The sequence below is a fragment of the Phalacrocorax aristotelis genome, chromosome 5 (genome assembly GCF_949628215.1).
Source record: "Phalacrocorax aristotelis chromosome 5, bGulAri2.1, whole genome shotgun sequence".
NCBI lineage: Eukaryota > Metazoa > Chordata > Aves > Suliformes > Phalacrocoracidae > Phalacrocorax > Phalacrocorax aristotelis.
The window spans coordinates 38,752,242-38,769,552 of record NC_134280.1 but is presented as its reverse complement, the minus strand read 5'-3'; the positions used below and the strand labels follow the sequence as shown (position 1 = coordinate 38,769,552).

At 42.4% G+C, this 17,311-nt stretch overlaps 1 protein-coding gene across 2 annotated transcripts in view; it reads right to left on the bottom strand.

Moving 5' to 3' along the window:
* The window catches only part of UNC80 (unc-80 subunit of NALCN channel complex), a 134,559-nt gene that overhangs the window by 54,059 nt on the left and 63,189 nt on the right, over positions 1 to 17,311 (bottom strand). Inside the window, exons 26-31 of one of the 2 annotated variants that reach the window (XM_075094034.1) lie at positions 14,486 to 14,651; positions 10,748 to 10,951; positions 9,141 to 9,241; positions 5,959 to 6,156; positions 3,725 to 3,832; positions 2,850 to 2,988 (exon numbers count right to left, since the gene is read on the bottom strand). In XM_075094034.1, coding sequence (XP_074950135.1) covers positions 2,850 to 2,988; positions 3,725 to 3,832; positions 5,959 to 6,156; positions 9,141 to 9,241; positions 10,748 to 10,951; positions 14,486 to 14,651 — 916 coding nt within the window. The remainder of the gene's footprint in view (positions 1 to 2,849; positions 2,989 to 3,724; positions 3,833 to 5,958; positions 6,157 to 9,140; positions 9,242 to 10,747; positions 10,952 to 14,485; positions 14,652 to 17,311) is intronic. The other variant, XM_075094035.1, reaches the window with a different exon arrangement.

The following is a 17,311-nucleotide window of genomic DNA, read 5'->3' as shown; positions in this document are numbered from 1 at the left end:
TCTGAACATCTGCAGAAAAACAAAGCTGCTCTTTGACAGCCTAGGTCCTGCCTTGCACTGCAAAGGCTCCCGGTCCTGCTCCAAGTCTGTAGGGACCATCCTGTTTCACCAGGTTGGAGAATAGTCTACTTTTTGGTGTTTTCAGTGTAACTATGTCAAGTCAGTAGGACTGATTTAAAAGTGTGAGCTCATACTGACATAACCAAAAAAAGAAATCCAGCCTTGGAAGAGGTCAGTAGATGGTGCTGTTGTACACTAACACACGAGTTCTTTTTATCTAGCTTGTAGATAGCAACATGATGATCTTTCAGGTTTCAACCTTGATGAAGGTAATTTATACTGGGGCTGAATTCACTCTCTGCTAAAAAAGCTACTACAGACCCTCAAATGGATTTAAGTCCTCCCTTCAGGAAGGGGAGAAGGAGGAGGATATATCTCAAGAGAGCCACAAAGCTTTGTTCCCTTCCCTGTGAGCCATGGTGATTTTTCTATAAGAGAGAAAGTGCATCCAAAATTATTCCCCCAAAAAGGAACTTGAAGGGGAGAAAGGAGTGCAGTTTCAGGCAGCTTGTTTCTCTTCTTTATTTTGCTCCTTTCTCTTCTTGTCTGCACATTTGGCCTGGAAAAGGCAAAGGTGAAGGGGAGAGCACATAGAAGACCTCTGGGCTTAAGTGACTGTGCACTGGTGGAGCAGACAGAAACTGAGAGAAGCATGAAGAACATGACATGGAGAGTCAAACAATGGACTTCAGGGCAGAATTTGTTGCCAGCTGTGGAAAATGAAGGACTGGCAAGCTAGATTGAAGTGTGACTAAAAGAGGAGTGATGTCCAAGGAACACTTCAGAACAGTTGCATTGTTAGCAGCTTTGGATAAAAACGTCTTCAGTGCGAGAACACCCACAATGGATCCCTTAGGTTCACAAATCTGGGGAAGATGTCAATCTTTAAGGCATTTCCTTGGATGCTGGGGGAGGAAAAAGGTAGAATTTGAAAGTTGTGGGAGATTAGCTTACAAACAAATTTGATTGCTTTAATTTATGCTTTATTTAAGCAATCTGTGTGTTGCCTGTGAGGGATGTTCATTGTTTCTAGTGTTGTGGCTCATGATTTCTGTACATCTGGCATTAGCACATACTGGCTATGAGAGTTTAGACAGGACAATAAGACTAGAAAGGACCTCCTGAGTCACATCATGTAATCCTTTTCACAAGCTCTTAGACTTAAGTGCATTTGCTCTCTTTTCTGGTGGTTAGAAATATTCTGTTTGCAGGATGAAAGAAGTCATAAAAAGTTCAGACTCATCTTTATGCTACCATGGTTTAAATAATTTTTCCTCTTTGCGTGATCTGCTGTATTTATGGAAAGCAACAGTATCCCCTCTCAGTCTTCACCTGAGTCCATTAAATAAGTATCCTCATCATGTACACTCTTCATTCTTCCTCCTGTCCTAACAGTCTTTCACTGTACCTGTCCCTATGTAAATGTCTCTTTCTTCAGTGACTAGAATTATGCATGGATGTGCTGTGTTCTAGGTAACCGTCTCAAATGAAATCTCTTCTGACACACCCCGGCCGTATTAATTGCTTCCACTGCTGAATTCTACTCAGTGAGTCAATCATCTTCTGATGAACTGATATACCCTGAATTCCTGCAAACCTATATCAGTTCCCTGGGGGAAGATCCAAGCTCATAACAGAACAATTCCTATTAGTTTGCAAGGACATAATCTTACACTTTGTAGTAATAAATTTCATCTCTGTCGTGGTTTAGCCGGCAGCTCAGCCCCACACAGTCGCTCGCTCACTCCCCCACCGGTAGATGGGGGAGAGAATCAGAAGGGTAACGCTCGTGGGTTGGGATAAGAACAGTTTGATAATTAAAATTAAGAGAAACAACAACAGAAATGCAATGTAAAGGAGAACAACGAGAGGCGCAAAGCCCCGGGGGAGGGGAGGGGGAACGAACCACCGAAACAAACCACACGCACCGCAGACCCCCACCGCCCCCGAGCCGCGAACTGCCCCCCTTCATATACTGGTCATGGTGTCACATGGTATGGAATGAACCTGCCATTGGCCAGTCGGGGTCAGCCGCCCCCACCATGGCCCTGCCCCTCCCAGCCACCCCCCCGCCATGCGGCAGAGCGCGGGAAGCTGGAAAGGCAGCCGACCCCCACGGTGAGGAGAATTAACCCCTTCTCAGCCAAACCCAGCACAATCTCATAGCTGGAATTCCTTTTTCAAGGTAATGCTCTCACAGGTGTATGATGTTCTAATCTTCTTCTGTGTTAAAGATGTCTCTCAACTATGTGTCATCAGCAAATGCCATCTACACTGTTTCATACCAAGTGGAAATGGAAAATTTAGATAAATACCATACCATAAGACTACTTATTGACCAATGCTGCTGTCTCCATGCAATGTGAGAATTTTCCTTTCAGCACAACAGAAGAGCTATGACAGTTCCACTCTCGCCCCCTTTCTCAGTTTTTGTATCAGCCCTCAACTGGTGCTAACAATTTCCATGAGGCAACATACAAAATTCTTCAGTAAATTCTGGACAGACTAAATTACTGTGTTTCCTCTGTGTAGAAACCCAGCTAAATACAAATACTAATTCTGATGCTCTCATCTCAGCCAGGATCTGAGAGGTTGCCTTCCTGATACTTTGGATCGCCTCTTTTGTACAGAGTACAAAACCACATGAAGGTCTATAAAAACCAACCAGCCCCCAGGAAACCCTTCATGTCATTAAGACTCCTCCACTACAAAGCTGTCTTGCAAGGCCCTGTGATCTACTGTGAGTTGTGCAGCCAGGGTAGCCATACTACATGGTTTTGTTCTCTTACCTGCTGCTCCAGCCATGTGCTCATCCACACTGAGCAGGAGCTCCCATGCTGCTGGCTGGATGTCCCCATACATCTCTTCTGTGAGGATAGGAGCTGCCTTGATTAGCAGTGACAAAGGTGCAGGGGAGAGGCTCATTACCTGCAAAAAACCAAGCCATGCCTTACAGCTGAGGTGTGCAAACTATGCGCAGTGAACAACACACTCAGTAATTTTATCCTAGTTTTGGTCTGCAGATTACCCACTGATAACCTCTGGTTTCAGCCATTTCACATAATGCTCTATAGAATAACGTTGCTTTCAGCTATGCTGAAAGAGCAGTGTTTGCAAGCTAGTTCCCTGCGTCTGTCATTAGTCATTCATGTCACCAAAACACTGGTAAAGAGGACAAAAGGAAAGCAAAACTCTCCCAAGGTGGTGCACAAACAGTGACACGGATCCATGAAAATCTCACAGACTGCCAAGAACAGGCCTGTGAAGAGTCTGTTGCTTCTTCAGGAACACTGAACAAGAGAGAACAAAGAAAACTATCGCTGTAAACTGAGGATTATTTAAACACATTTGTGGATTTAAAAGAAAATTTTCTATTTTAAATTTTTGTATCCCCAGTTTTGATGCATCACTATGGGAGGCCAGAGATGCAGCCTGCGATTTAATGGAGCTATCTGTTTTAAAGATTCTTTGATGGGGTCACCTTAAGAGGCTTAAATTTAGCATTACTGAGCTGGGAAAAACATGCAGGGCTAAACTGATTGATGTTCAGAAACAATAGGTCTTCACATGGACTTAGAGATCCATATATATTTTCCTTCTTGTAGCAGTCTAGCCTGACATCTATGTATCAACCTCCCTTACTAGCATATGGCCTAATCAATACCTGGTGCCTGATGTATTTTAACATTCCAGAGTCCTTCTTCCCTTCCAAGTTGATATCGGTCACTCTCTTTTTTAGAGAAGGAGTCCTCAAGCATGACTTGTCTGAGCACTGAAAAAAAAAAAAAAAAAAGTGGAGTTCACATTTACATTTCCAAATGTGGAAAGGGAGGAAATCATGTACAAGAGGAATTTCCATACAGTAGAAGCTGTCTAGTACCAGAGGCGTAGCACAAAGCCTTTTTCTTTGCTGGTAACAAGCCTAGTATCAGTGAGATGACATATCTCATCCAATTTTCTTCTCTTTTTAACACTGCTTTTCCCAATAAAATCTTCAGGCAGAGGCCAGTAAACCAAATGTGGAATGTGAATGTGCTCTGTGTAATCTTCACAGGTAGCACAGCATGTATTTCAAGAGAACAGTGCTTTAAGCAGGGTAGAGGTAAAAAGTCTGTAGCTTCCTTCTAAAAAATTACCAGTGAAGGTGTTTAGTGTGCACAACACTGATTACTCTCAGCTACATGTATCTTTTCTTCCTCAGAGAGCCTAAGGGAGAACACATCTCATTCAGGACTTGAGCTCATGCCTGCCTGAGAGTTGTCCCTAGCGGCTTCCCAATGACAGTGATAATTACAAGTTCTTTTTTTTGTTAGTTATTCACAATACCAGGGACTTTTCCCAGAATGCTAGGTTGCCACAGGCTCTTCTCCTCCAGCCTGCTGATTAACACAGTGGTCTTCATTTATCAGAGAGCTCACAAGCCCTGTTGAGCACACAGCCAGGTATGCATATTGCAGCTACCTCCAGCCTTTCATTCTGCACACCGTGAGAGTAAAAGAGAGGCTTCTCTAGAACCCAGATAAATGTGGTAATGGTGCCCATGCAGTCAGAGAATAACACTTCAAGAATACCAGAGCATGAGGAACCAGTATGAAAAGATTACCGTTATATAAAATTCAAAAGTTATCAATTGCTCTCCTGCAGTGAGGTCTATACAAACATGGTGCATGTGTTTGTAGGAAACTTTGTGGTCCCCCAACCTCTTTTTTCCTTGCTGTTGCTTAAAGGCTTTGGTGGTTTGATGGATGTTGAAATGTGTATCACTTTGCCTTGCAATTCAAAGTTGGAGATGAAACAACACACAGTAATGCACAGTGTTCTTTTGCTACCTTTCATGAACACTGCCAGCTGCTCACCTCAAGCCTGCCTTCTGTAGAGGAAATGACTGACTGTCTTCCTAAATAACCAAGTGATACACTACTTTTCTGTATCAGAGGAAATATATGGGGTTACAGTTTCCAGGAAAGCAGAACCATTCTTTCTTGTTTCAGCTGCTCTGTGCTTTGTTCCATACAAATACCCTTCGATTTTCTAACTTGACAGGAAACAATCTGCTGATTGATGAAGAAACATTATGAACTTCTCTCCCACTCCTTCATTTTCCGCTTACAGGGGTGATAGCCATGTTACCCAATTGAAATCTTGATGAGAGTTTCATGAACACTTTTGTTTTCAATATTACTGCAAAGTATTTGAATGACTCTTCCATTACAAGTATTCAGTATAACTGTAGTCTGTCTGCTGTGGTCAGGAATATGAAAGTGTTAACCATCTACATGATTCGGTTGGTACCTGGGTGGGCACTTTACCAAAAGCAGAAATGTATTTCCACTGAATTTAAAGGCACCACTGATATGGCTAAAAAGGCACAATCTTGTTTGAATATCCTGCTGAACTAGTCATTAAAATTGTGTCGCTAAGGAGACTGTAACATTAAGGACTAATGTATACAATTCTTGGAACAGCTCTCAGGGCTCAGACCTCAAAGAAAGAAACAATGCAAGATTTTACAAGAATTTCAAGAGGTTTTGAAAAAAAACTTCTTCATGAAAAAGATTCAAGATTCTTATTAACAGTTGAGAAGAAACATGAAAAAAGGTGACTAGACTCCAGGGGATGATAAACAGAGGCGATAACAGAACATTAAAATTAAAGTCAGGTTATAAGCCTTTAACTGACCTTATCAGCAACTAAGATTCTTCCCAATCAATACAGATTACATTCCTTCCATAACGCTAAATGACTTAATAGGGTTTTTTTTACAGCAGATCTGTGTTTAGGAAGGGCTGTGTTCATTTTGTCATGAAAGAATTGTTTGAGTACATCATGCAGTCCTTGCAGGTAATTATGACCTGCCCTGACAAACCCGCAAACATTCTGCTCTTTCCATCTACTCACTTCCTTTTGCTTTTTGCCTCTTGCCACACTGTTCAATGTGCTGTTTTCTCGCAGAGAGTCCACCGTGTCACCATACAAGAGTTTGATGGCCCGGACAAGGCGAGCACAGGAGCGGCTGTGATGGAGGTAGCAGTGTGGGTGACAGTAGTCAATGTGGGTACATATGAAACTTTGTTGGTTGCATAATAGGATCATAACCTTGAAAAGAAAAAAAAGAAGATAGTTACCTATAGAAAAGGGAGTTACATGGAGAAAAGCATAGGGCAGCCAGTGGTGGCGACAGTCTAATTAAGTTTTCCACAGCTTAGCTGGGGAGGCATGAAGCTCAACACAGCTATTTGAAAAGGTATGTTCATCTGTGCAGAGCTCCATACTTGCAACTGATTTACAAACTCGCTAGGCATGGCTAAGAAACATCAGTGTTAACAAAGCAAAGAGACTGAGCTGCTGCAGATGTGTATGTTTGGCTGGTGGCAATATTAAGTCTGAGGAAAACAGTATTCTCTCAGCTTGCAGAACAGCTGTTGTACCGCTACTCTGAGGTGAGGGCTCAGACTAGAAATTGTCAACTACTCAATCATCATTAAAGCTGCAAACCCACCGGGTTTAGGGGTTAGTGTCTTTCAAGGAATGGGAAAGGAAGTGTCTCAGTATACTCTCAAGTAGGAATGAACTGGGCCAGTTGTTCTGCATATGCTTCCCTCACTGTGCTTGGGTAGGCCCATCCAGCCCTGGTTTGTTAGCTGGCTCAGTTACTATTTCTAGTGGTGCTGCCATATGGCAGCAAGAAGCTGTAAAACCTGTCTAAGAAACAGAGTAAATATTTGGGCATTTAGCTGTTCTGAGCCCTGCTTTGCTGCAGCAACACTTCTATTAGTCCCTAAACTAATTAAAAAGACAGCCTTGGGTAAGTGTATGCTTGAGTGACTGCTCTCTGGTGTAGTTTGGAGGGCTTCTTCCAGGAGGAGCAGAGCTCAGTCCAGCAGCTCTTTGTACATTGGTCTTCATGTCACACAAACCCAGCTACTTAGTAGCACGCTGAGGAAAACACACAGGCGTCCCCAAGCCATTCACCCTGTAGGTCAGAGCTGCCTTTATGAATCCTTCTCTTCATCCCACAACCTAGTGCAGAAATACCCCAAACTACCAGAAAGAGGCTACTCCACCTTTTCCATCCATTTATTGTCTGTGCAGCTGCAGTCCACTGGCTCTCTTAAGTAAGGCAGCCATATCACTCTCAACCCTCAAATATTTAGGCTTCCAAAAGGTTAGGACCTTTATTTAAAACAAATCTGTGCTGTGTATGTGGGAGTCTTGTCTTTGCCTGCCTGTTCTGGCCTCATGTTATTTTGGGGTCAACTAGGAATAACTCAAGCCACTAGTGTTGTGTCAATATGCAAATGATATAAATCTGATCGGCATTGTATAGCCTCTGCCCAGCCTCTGGTCCACTGTTACAACTTTTAGTTACAGTACACTGACATAGAGTGAGAACATCATGCCCTGGGCTGCCTGTAAAGGATGGGTAAAGGAAATGCTGGTGCATGCACAGAAGTAACTGGAACCCGTGATCCTTTTGAGCAGGTTTCTCATGACCATTAAGTAAAGCAGGTTTTTGTTTTGCCTGTAGTTTTAGTCACCATTTACCACACCTTCTTTCCAACAAACAAAACGAGAAAGTTCTCATGCGATATTGGTACTTGCGTGTCATTAACTGGAACAGGTGATTTTTAAAATCTTCCTTTCTCCTATGCAGGCTAATCACATGTAAAGTGAGACAAACATCTCTAGTTCCCTACAGTTTATGCCTTGTATTTATGAGTCCATGCATCCTCCCACATTGAGCAAAGGCACCATGATTTATCCTAAGCAGCTAGCTAGGGAGATGCCTTTATCCTCTAGCAATTCATTGCATAGTACATGCTCTCATGTCTAACATACTCAGTTGAGGACACTGGAATTTCCAAATCTGACAGAGAAGTGCGGTAGTCCAGGGATTGAGGTACTAGTTTGGAAGACATGACATTCAAGTTCCCTGCCCTGCCACTCTCTTCCAAAAGAGACTGCTTTTCAAATCAAGAACTGCTTTGGACATCACAGATTTAGATTAATCTTGTTCTGGTCCACACTCCATAGGAATGGGGCAGTTGAGAGCAGACTGTGTGAAATACTTGGGGGAAAGAGGAGGAGGTCAACTCATTATTGGCAGCTGTCTTTCCCAAAGGCAATTCAGAAGTCAAAGGGCATCTGTCCTCATACATACATGCAGGATACAGTCAATCTGTGCACAGGGAGTCAATCCAACTTTTTTGCAGAGCACGTGCACACAGGCATGCTGACCATACTGCACCATCACAGAGTGTCATGAGGCAACAGAGGTAGAGGTGTACAGTCCTCGGATATCAGTGGATTGAACAGAGTAGACTTTCCCAGCTGACTTTTAGCATGTCTATATCATGGGTACAGAGATGACCAAAATTCATGACCAAACCACATTTGCCCTGTTGCACTCCCCATCTGTTGGATAGAGTCAAAACTACAGAAGGCCTTGTTGGGTTAGACATTGTGATAGAATGCATCTAATGGAATCAAAGAAAATGTTCCAAAAGTATTTTTTTCCCCAAAAGGTGCATAATTAAGCTCATTTCTATAGAGTTAATAGAGACAAAAATATATAAATTGGCTTAAAAAGGGGTTGGAAAAACTCCCTGAGGGAAAAAAATCTTCTGGTAGTTAGTAAACATAGTGGTCACAGAAGAACCTCGAGCTCAAGTAGCTTCTCAAATGCCATTTTCCAGAAGATGGGACCCATCTCACACTGTAGCCCACTCTGTTACTCTTCCTGAACTACCCACAACTAGCCATGCTGGAGATAAGATACTTAGCTAATGGATTTTTCAGCTGAGGTAGCCTGGCTGTCCCTGCATGCCTGGAGAGAAATAGTTCCTTTTCCCTTACAAACTAAATATATGGAATGGACAGAGGGAGCAAGACAAAAACTTTCTGGTTTTAGTCCATTTTAGAAATGGCAAACGGACAATTTCCAAAGGTCACAGCTTACTTACACTTGAGATCCTTGATGCTACATGGAGAAAGCACAGACTGTGATATGGTTATTGCCAGCACAAAGGTTCTCTTACTGAAAATGCCATCCTTGAGAGCACTGCTTGTGTCATACTTACATGCAGCCACGACATGTTCCGATGATAGTTCTCCTCCGTGCCTGTGTTGCTCAGCACCTCGGGCTCAATGCTAGGTTCACTCGCGCTCCAAGGGCTCCCTTCTTCAAAAGAAAAATACCCAAAAGGTGGTTGTTTTTATTGCTCCCTATGTGCTTAAAGACTAGGGACAGCACTTGTAAGCCAGGCCAGCCTTGTGGGAACAGACCAGAGTACACAGAATATGCCACACTGGAAGGACTGCATTTGGACACCCCTCCCCGATCCTTGTATCATGCTGGCTTGACAATTACAAGAACCATTTAGACACAGCTCACAGGCCATCTTGTTAGCAGCAAACACTGCTCCCTCCCCACTTTTTTCTTTAATGGAAGGGGAGAATGTAAATGAAAAACACCAGAAACAAATTCTTTGCACCATTCAGATGCTGCAAATGATTGTTTTAGTGATCTGCATTGACTGGGCTCTGTGGTTAAAAATGTCAACAAAAATCCAACCAGAAGTGGCATCCAACTGGAAATGCCAGTAGGCAAAGTCACAGCTAATTGCCCATGGAAACTTCTCATGTTATGGGGATAAAAGGGGAAAAAAATCCTGATTCTAGCACACTAATTCTGAAACACTCAGGCAAGGGAGAGATTTCTGTGGGTACTTCACCAATCCCTGTGTTTCCTCTAGCCATTTCATATTCTATGGGCCTCCTATAATACTAACATTAATGCTGTTAAGAGATGGCTGGGGACAAACTCTGGTTAATCCTTTCTCTTCTTGAAGTGAACTGTGACTTGCCAAAGTCTACAGAACAGGCAATCCCACTCTCCATGTTCACCACCTGAAGCAACTTTTGGGGAACATAAAAATGACCATTAGTGTGGGAGGTTATTTCATCTCTGAATGTATCTAAATCATAGTTTTTGTTAATACCCCTAGCAGAGGGGGCCCCTTTAGTTCAGCTGTGATGGAGATTTCTCATGGTAGGATGCACGTTTGTTTTCCATAAGAAATATTTGGGGATCCATCTTTTGAAGACTAAGGCATCTGTAAACTGTAAAAATATATGTATATGCCAATATGTAGAAATGTAGTATGTAGCATGTACATGTTATGTTCTACATATAGGAATATATATATTACATGCCATATGACATGCCTATGACATCACATGCTACATAGAATATGAGGTGCATGTCTGTGTGTATATATATATATCCTACCTGTTAATAGGAACAATAAAATATCATGAATGCATATGACCTAATGTATTTGTTATATCATATGATTTAGGGGTGTGTGTATGTGCGTATACACACGTGGATGGGCTCCCCTAAAGACAGCATGCATTTGGCTGGCAGGCACCAGCATTCCAAGAGTTCATGCTCTAACACGGAGCTCTGAATTGACAGCCTGTGCATGGAGCTGACCCTGCACCCAGGATTTGAACCGTGTTCCTCCCAGGCCCTAGTTCAGTCAGTCCCTGAAGAGGACTCTAGGTTTTTCCTAGCCTGCTGGGGTGGGGGCATCTCTTGTAATTTCTAGCTCTGCTGCAATCACATCAAGAGTTTAGGTCCTGCCTAGTGTCCCCTCCCTTTCCACCCACTCGTCTAAGTTACCTATATCAGTGACAGTGTCCCTGCTGTGGGACAGCTGCAGCTCCTCATTCTCAGACTCTGAGTCCTGTCGTGATAACTTGGTGCTCTTTAGGCTGCCGGCCCGGCGAATGCTGGAAAGGGAACCCCCCTTCTTCACCCGGAAACTGCGGGTTCCTTTAATCTGGAGCAAGCGGGAGCCTCCTATCCTGATCTTCCTGATGGGAACTGTATTAAAAGAATAAAAGAGGACTTTTTTCCCCTTAATTTTTCCCCATTTAAAAAAGAAAGATATCCTGGCCCTCCCCTCCCTCCCAACCCTTTGCTGCCATCCTGTATTGCAGCGTCTTTTCTTCTACCAAGGAATGTGGGGCCAGAGGCTCCCTCCAAAGCCACCGCCAATGCAGCTCTGTCAATCAGGCAGTAAAGATGCTTTACGGAAATGTGTTCAGCATGTCATTTCCTGGAGACCTTGTACGTCACCTCAGGCCTTGTCTGTATTTGGAATTAGCCCTCATTCGACCACCAGCAAGTAGAGTCAGCTGCTCTAACAGAAACCCAAAATGTGGACAAGGAAAACCTACGATTTACACCAATTTGAATAAATTCCTGCCAGGAAACAGGATCTGCCCAATGGATGTAAATTGTAGTTTTCTTTGCCAGACCCTGGGGTTTACATTAGTGCAGATTCACCTCTTGCTAGGGATAGATGGCTGAATCCCAAGCATGAACAAGGTGCCATGGACAAACCTATTTTCCTGTGGGCCTGGGTTCTGTAAACCTCACTGAGCTCGGCAGTAGGATAAATTATTTATTCATACAGCACATGTGACTGCAGAAGGGTAGTCTGCTTCACGAGGTTAGCACTCAAGACTTCTTTGAAGTAAGATTTGCATAAATCCGTGTCTCTGCATGTTACTCTTCATCATTAGAATGCCTTAGAGGAAATGGGAGCACGTAGATCCTCTCCTTCAGACAAATCAGCAGCTTTCAGGCATTAACAACATCCATTGACACTCTGCATTTTTGATGAGCACAGACATGAAATGGTTCAATGTTCAAAGCACCAACCGTTTGCGCTTTCATTCTCCTCTTAGTTCAAAGGCAGTACATGGCAGTATGTAAGTCCAAATGTTGCAACACTCAGTCATTTTACTGCAGATATAATCAAGCAAGGCCGTGTGTGATTGATTACCTTTTGGGGTGTTGTTGAGAATAAACAGGATACAGCTTTTTGGATACCACAGGTAAGCAAAATATTTTACTAGATTTGTATTTTGGCTTCAGGAAAAATCAAACACACCTTTACTCCTGAGAATGCCCCTAATTCCTCCAGAACCCAATTCCCACTCCAATTTCCAGTGGCTAACGTTCTGGCCGAAGACAGCTGGATAGTTTTTGAGAGCTACTCCTCAGTCCTCATGAATCAGCTGGGCAAATCACTGTTGAGTGACCAGAGACTCTCCCTCCAAGTGACCATGCTGAGTTCCTTAGCAATCACTACTGCTTGAGTTCTGTTGAGATCAGCCTCAGTACAGTGGCTCAGTTGCCCCAAACGCCAAACCACTTGTAACTGCATTTCATGAAGTCTGCAGAATCCCATTTTAGCACCCAAACAGTACATATGAGCCTCTGAGAGCCTGCATCTACCTAGCTTTAGTGTCTGTGTTTCAGACCTACCTGGAGCAGATTCTATACAGTAAACTTGTAGCTTTGGATAGCTGTTAAGCCACGCCTGGGGTGAGCAATGAGAACAAAGTTTTAACACTCCGGAAAAAATGAAAGGAAACAGATTAGTACTCAGGAAAGAGGTTGAGATAAAGAAACTTGTCACCACAGGTGAGAAAAATTTAGTTACATTCACACAACAACATTTTCTTTTCTAGAAATATGTAAGTTACGAAAGATGCTTCTGCATCTGTTATATTTGGCCCAGGTGGATCCCCAGAAGAATATGCTGTGGCCAGAGAAAAGAACATAATTATTGTAATTTTAAAATATAACATTATCTTGCATTGATTTAGCTTCCAAAACACTGCAAATACATTTTTGCTAGAGTATATTACTATATTAGGATTCAGCCTTCCTACCATCGTCATTTTTCCCATCTCTAAAATGTAGTAAAGAGGTAGCTTTAGTAAAGGAAAACTACATGACAGCTTAGGGAAAAGGGAGAATAGAAAAAAAACCCACTGAAACTGCAGTTTAACAGAGTAAAGGATGCAGAAATTTAATACTGTCTTTGCAAAAATAACTCAGTTCTGCATTATGCCTGTAGCACAGTAACACATGAAGGAAGACCCAAGTCAGCATTGTCTCTAAGAAAAATAGTATAGTCAGAGACTGGCCGTCAGCATTTTCCAGCAGGACTGCGTGCTTGTAGGTGTTTTCCTACTCAGGTAACATCCCAGTGGATGGGACTGCTGCCCGAGAGGCTGAAAAGTGGTTTCAAGTAATTGTCGTGACTATCTTAAAAAAAGCCAAAAAAACAGACAACCCCAAACCCAAGCTTTTCCTCATCTAAATAGAGACATCCCACTGATCTTAGACTATCAGACAGATGATAAGGCTGTGTGCTTCTCTGGGCTGCCAGTATGCCACGGGTACAAAAAAGGAGGTTGAGCATGAATTTTTCCAGCTCAACTTTCTTAGGTGGATACCTAGCTGTCTTCACAGGAGTAACTGTCCCACCTGACACAATTTTGGAGGCAATTTTACACCATGTAAGTCTTGGAAGAAGCAGTTCTAATATTTTCTCCAGTAATTGTGGCAGGGTCACAGCTGAAGACAATGCAAAAAATTATCCAAAGCCCCCTGAAGTCAATAAAAGCTCCCTGAATCATTAATACACATTACAGTTCCTAGAGATTACCAGCCACAGACTCCATCCTTTTCAAACAATCATCAAACATTTATCCCTTTTAAACAATCATCAAAAGTATCATTCAAACATCTGCACCTTTATATGGGTATTATGAGACAGAATTTAAACAGTTCTAGAAAACTTGTTAGAGGGAGAATCATTTACAGGGAACTGTCTGGCAGTTTAGCCTCTAATTGCAAATACGCACGATGACTGTATATTGTATTGCAACACTTGTACCATCAGATAGTATGTGAGTTTTGCATGAGATGGCTCAAAAATGGAAACAATCTGCTGTTCTCAGCAAACACAGTGAGCTTGAGGTTTGCTTGTACAGTATACAGTAAGTTGGTAACATTAATCTGCTAGCCATCAAAAGCCACATAGGTGTGTGTTTTTCATGTGGTAGCAAAGAATTCAAGACATCAATTGATCGACCACTAATTTTGTGAGATGCCATGACTTCCAAACCAGTACAGATTTTCACAGGAAATCCCAATCTTCCCTCCTATCTGTGGTTTTCCCAACATGAAATATTGTAATCAGAACAAAAACCAAACAAGAACACTTTTGATCTTTATTTTTAAAGTGAATCAAATAGTGATGCTTCTCTCAGTATCCCACTGAGAGACAGTTTCAAACAAGGCATCCTCCTTTTTAGAAAATTTGCAATGTTCTCAGGAGGTTTCAGTCATAGCAGTGTTTTATAAAATTTAACATCTTTGCTTCTCACATTTGTTATATTGAACCCTAAAGGCCAGAAGCGTCTCAGAAATGATTCAAAGCCACGTGATTCCATGGCTGCCTGCTTTTTAACACAGTCTATGCAAATGAAAACATAAAATCAAGCGCCACTTCACAAGCCCTGAGAATACAGAAGCCTTATTTTGCTGACAAACCTTTTTTCTCCTCGAAGCCAGCCTCAGATTTGAGGGTGTGGCTGCTGCTGTGCAGGGAATCCTTTGAATCTTCATTTTCATCCAGAACCCCAGCAAAGCTGATCTTTCTTTCATACCTGTGCCGGTCCATCTCAGGGTCCAGGCGCAGCCTGCAGCTCTCCAGATCCTGTAGCAGAATGTAGACCACACAGATATGCAAGCAGTATAAGCCCCCGTGCTTTTTACTGCAACTACAGAAGCTTCAGGAAGAACTGCTTCAGATGGAAATTTATTTCAATCACCATATACCATCCATATACCCTCCTACTTTCTAATCCAAGTACTTTTTGGGCTTGCAGCATACTAAGCCACACTGTCAGGATCGAAGAGTTAACAAGCGTTAATGCACGTGTCTGGTTAACACTGCTGAGTGAATTGGCACCCTGTCTGCACGGTCATGGGGGGGAAAACACATACATGGTCCCTAATGGATAGGTGGCAATAAAAGGTGGCTGTTGCCCAAGATGCTGGGTGGATGGCTAGGTCTCTACTCCAAAAGGCTCCCGGTGGTTGATTAGGGAACGTGTTGCCACTGTACTCATCAGAGGCAGAAAAGCTGAGAGGAAGCTGGCTGACAGTGTGACAGCTGCGACAGCATGGCCCAGAGCAAGCTTTCTGTGTACAGGAAAGGACACAGTGGAAAACAGGGATTAATAAAAATGATGGCTGCACTTAAATTCTGGAAAATAAACAGCATTGCACCAGACAGAATCTAGTTTGCACTATCATTTTCTATTAACAGAAATAGCATCATTTGTGCCACCTACTGGCTACCAGTTTGGGCCAAAAAAGCAAAAGTCCTAAGATTCCACAGGCTATGAATTATCATCTTCCTTCTCTAACCACAGCTAGAAGAAGTGAAAGAAAGACTGTGAACACCCACGCTGGCAGACACAGTTAAGATGTTGGGCTCTTTAAGAACGTCATTTGTGCCTTTTGAGCGGGGATCTCATCAGCTTTGAGACCTCCCCACCCAAAATGTAACTAGCTGAAATCTAAGATGATGCAAAGCTCCCTGCTGTGAGTTAACGGCTGATGAATGTGAATAACATCACTGAAATTATCCAAAATAGTTATTCCAGATAAAATTCTGTAGACTCAAGGGAACTTATTTGGGAACTTGGACACAAAACTCCTATAGAAGTTACTGGGACCTACTTGGGTAGTTACAAAGTGTGCTACTCTAAGCATTGGTTTAAAAAAACCAAAAAAGGTTCCTTCAAACATATGTTCTAGACTGAGCTCTGCTGAAACGGGTTAACTAGCCTATCTAACACCAGCCACAGGTGCCAAACCATTTGCAGTCAGCTTTGAATCTCCAGGGAAAATTATCATAAATGATTGTCAGAAAAGCTAACTGTTGATTGCCATAAGGGAAATATTTTGACTTTGCTCAATACCAAACCCTGTGATATAAAAAGATGGGAGCCTAAAGTAATGATGTATAGCATCTCTAATGTTGAAAACTTCCATGTAAATAATTTAAAACATATCTATCACAGTTCAGGGTATGAAACATAGGCGAAAGCATTTCAGGATAAAAATCTGTGATCAAATCTGTCTGAATTACAGCAGCTGCATAAAACAGCATTCATAAACTGAGCCACAATAGCAGTACAGGTATATTCCTAGGGCACGGTCAGAGTTCCCATCTGCGGAGTGTATAAACACATTACTCCTCCCAGCTGTTTGTCAACATGTTTACATTGGAAATTGCTGCCTCCACAAATTAACTGACAGAATGAAATACATCCTTTTAGCACAGAGTCTGACTCTATCTTCAGCAAATGCTAAACTAAAATGAATGACTTTCCACCACAGCAAATGGCAGGTTCCAGTTCTCTGGCTCTGCTGTGGCAGCAGTAGGCTTCAAGAGAATGTATTCATCACTCCCAGCCATTTGCAAAGTGAGCTTGTATCTACTCCACCAGCTTCTGTAAAAGGCTTTGATTGAAACTTCAGTCAGGACTGCCTACCTCACGCAAACATAGGCAAGGGTTCTTATGCCCTCAAGCCTGGAAAGTCTGGTTGGACTGAAGGTAGTTAAACTGGTTCACCACAACTAGTTCACTTGCAAATGCTTCAGTTCTTCAAGGCTGCTAAGTTTGTGCTCATATCTATGGAACTCCTGCAAACACCAATGGAAGTGAGATTTGCTTTACTGGAATTTCAGCTTTATAGACCATAACATTATGTACCTGATTCTTTTGGAAAGGAAGCATCACTCCATAAAAACAGAGACTTAATGTTTTCATCTGGAGTGTTGTTGGCTCTTTTTGCCCCCCCCATACAAAGTTAAGAGAAGCACTCTATGGCCATTTTCTTTAACAGGCTCTTGCATAACGTAACCTTAAGGTTTCTTCTGCCTACGCGTCACAGAATAATTCCTCCTACTTCTCTCCCATATACAAGTCTGAAAAGCTATTAATCAGTTGCATTTCTATCTAGCATAAAAGCACAAATTTCTGTTGACCTTCATTACCCAACATATTCTTAGTTCCAAGCCTAACTACTTTACTGAGATTAATTCTAAACCCTGGTATTATCCTGCTCTTGGATGCAGTCAGTTATTGCGTAGTAAAAATATCAACAAAGTGTTTATGAAGACTCCTGCTGAATTTATCCCTGCTTTTTAAAATTGCCCTTCTTGCATACCTGGGGGCTGAGTCACTTCAGCATAGGTCATCTACAGCCTTTGAAACCAATTTCAGTACCTAATTACAATAATGCCCAGCCAAATCAGCCTGTCAAGCACAATTGTCATCAGCAAAATTTGATCTCAGTCTA